The 717-nt window shown below is 54.1% G+C and overlaps 1 protein-coding gene across 1 annotated transcript in view; it reads right to left on the bottom strand.

The window, feature by feature from the left end:
- Positions 1-255: 255 nt before the first annotated feature.
- LOC133128694 (acyl-CoA-binding domain-containing protein 6-like) overlaps positions 256-717 on the bottom strand; it is a 10,439-nt gene continuing 9,977 nt past the window's right edge. Inside the window, exon 8 of the mRNA XM_061242411.1 lies at positions 256-612. Within this exon, the coding sequence (XP_061098395.1) occupies positions 458-612 (155 nt within the window). The 3' untranslated portion in view covers positions 256-457. The remainder of the gene's footprint in view (positions 613-717) is intronic.

The following is a 717-nucleotide window of genomic DNA, read 5'->3' as shown; positions in this document are numbered from 1 at the left end:
ACTCCCAGGTAAAGGGAGGGTGAACACACCTGACTCCCTGACTCCCAGGTAAAGGGAGGGTGAACACACCTGACTCCCAGGTAAAGGGAGGGTGAACACACCTAACTCCCAGGTAAAGGGAGGGTGGAACAGCAACAATCCCACAAAATGTGATAGGTGATAGGTAATAATAATAATAATAATAATGAAGAACAATAACAACACATGGAGGACCATAGCTCAGAGGTGTTTGAAAGAACAAAGAGGGTCTCGCTGTTTATCAATTTTCACTTTTTAATAAGAATAATGAGTGCATTCCATGGAATGTAACATTACACAGGCTGATGGGGGGCGGTCTCTGTAATGGACAGGGGGGCTCTGATTCATATATCCATCATACACAGATCAGGGGGCAGGGCGGGGGGAGGAATGGACTGGTCGGCCGTTGCAGTGCATTGTGGGCAGGCGGGGGTGGGCCCTAGCCTTTGGAGACGGCGTACTGCTGCAGGAGGGAGGAGATGTCGCCGGACTCTGTCACCTCCTCAGGCAGGGAGCCCTCCTGGTCCTTAATGCAGGGGTCGGCTCCCGACTGCAGGAGCAGCTCCACGATGTCGCCGAACTCGCACGCCGACGCTGCGGAACAGGGCGGGGAGAGGTCACCTGACCAGGCTGCTCTGTCACGTGACCAGGCCACTGTCATTCAGCAGGTCACGTGACCAGGCCACTGTCATTCAGCAC

Source organism: Conger conger, chromosome 5, assembly GCF_963514075.1.
Source record: "Conger conger chromosome 5, fConCon1.1, whole genome shotgun sequence".
Lineage (NCBI taxonomy): Eukaryota > Metazoa > Chordata > Actinopteri > Anguilliformes > Congridae > Conger > Conger conger.
This window is presented reverse-complemented; position numbering and strand designations above follow the sequence as displayed.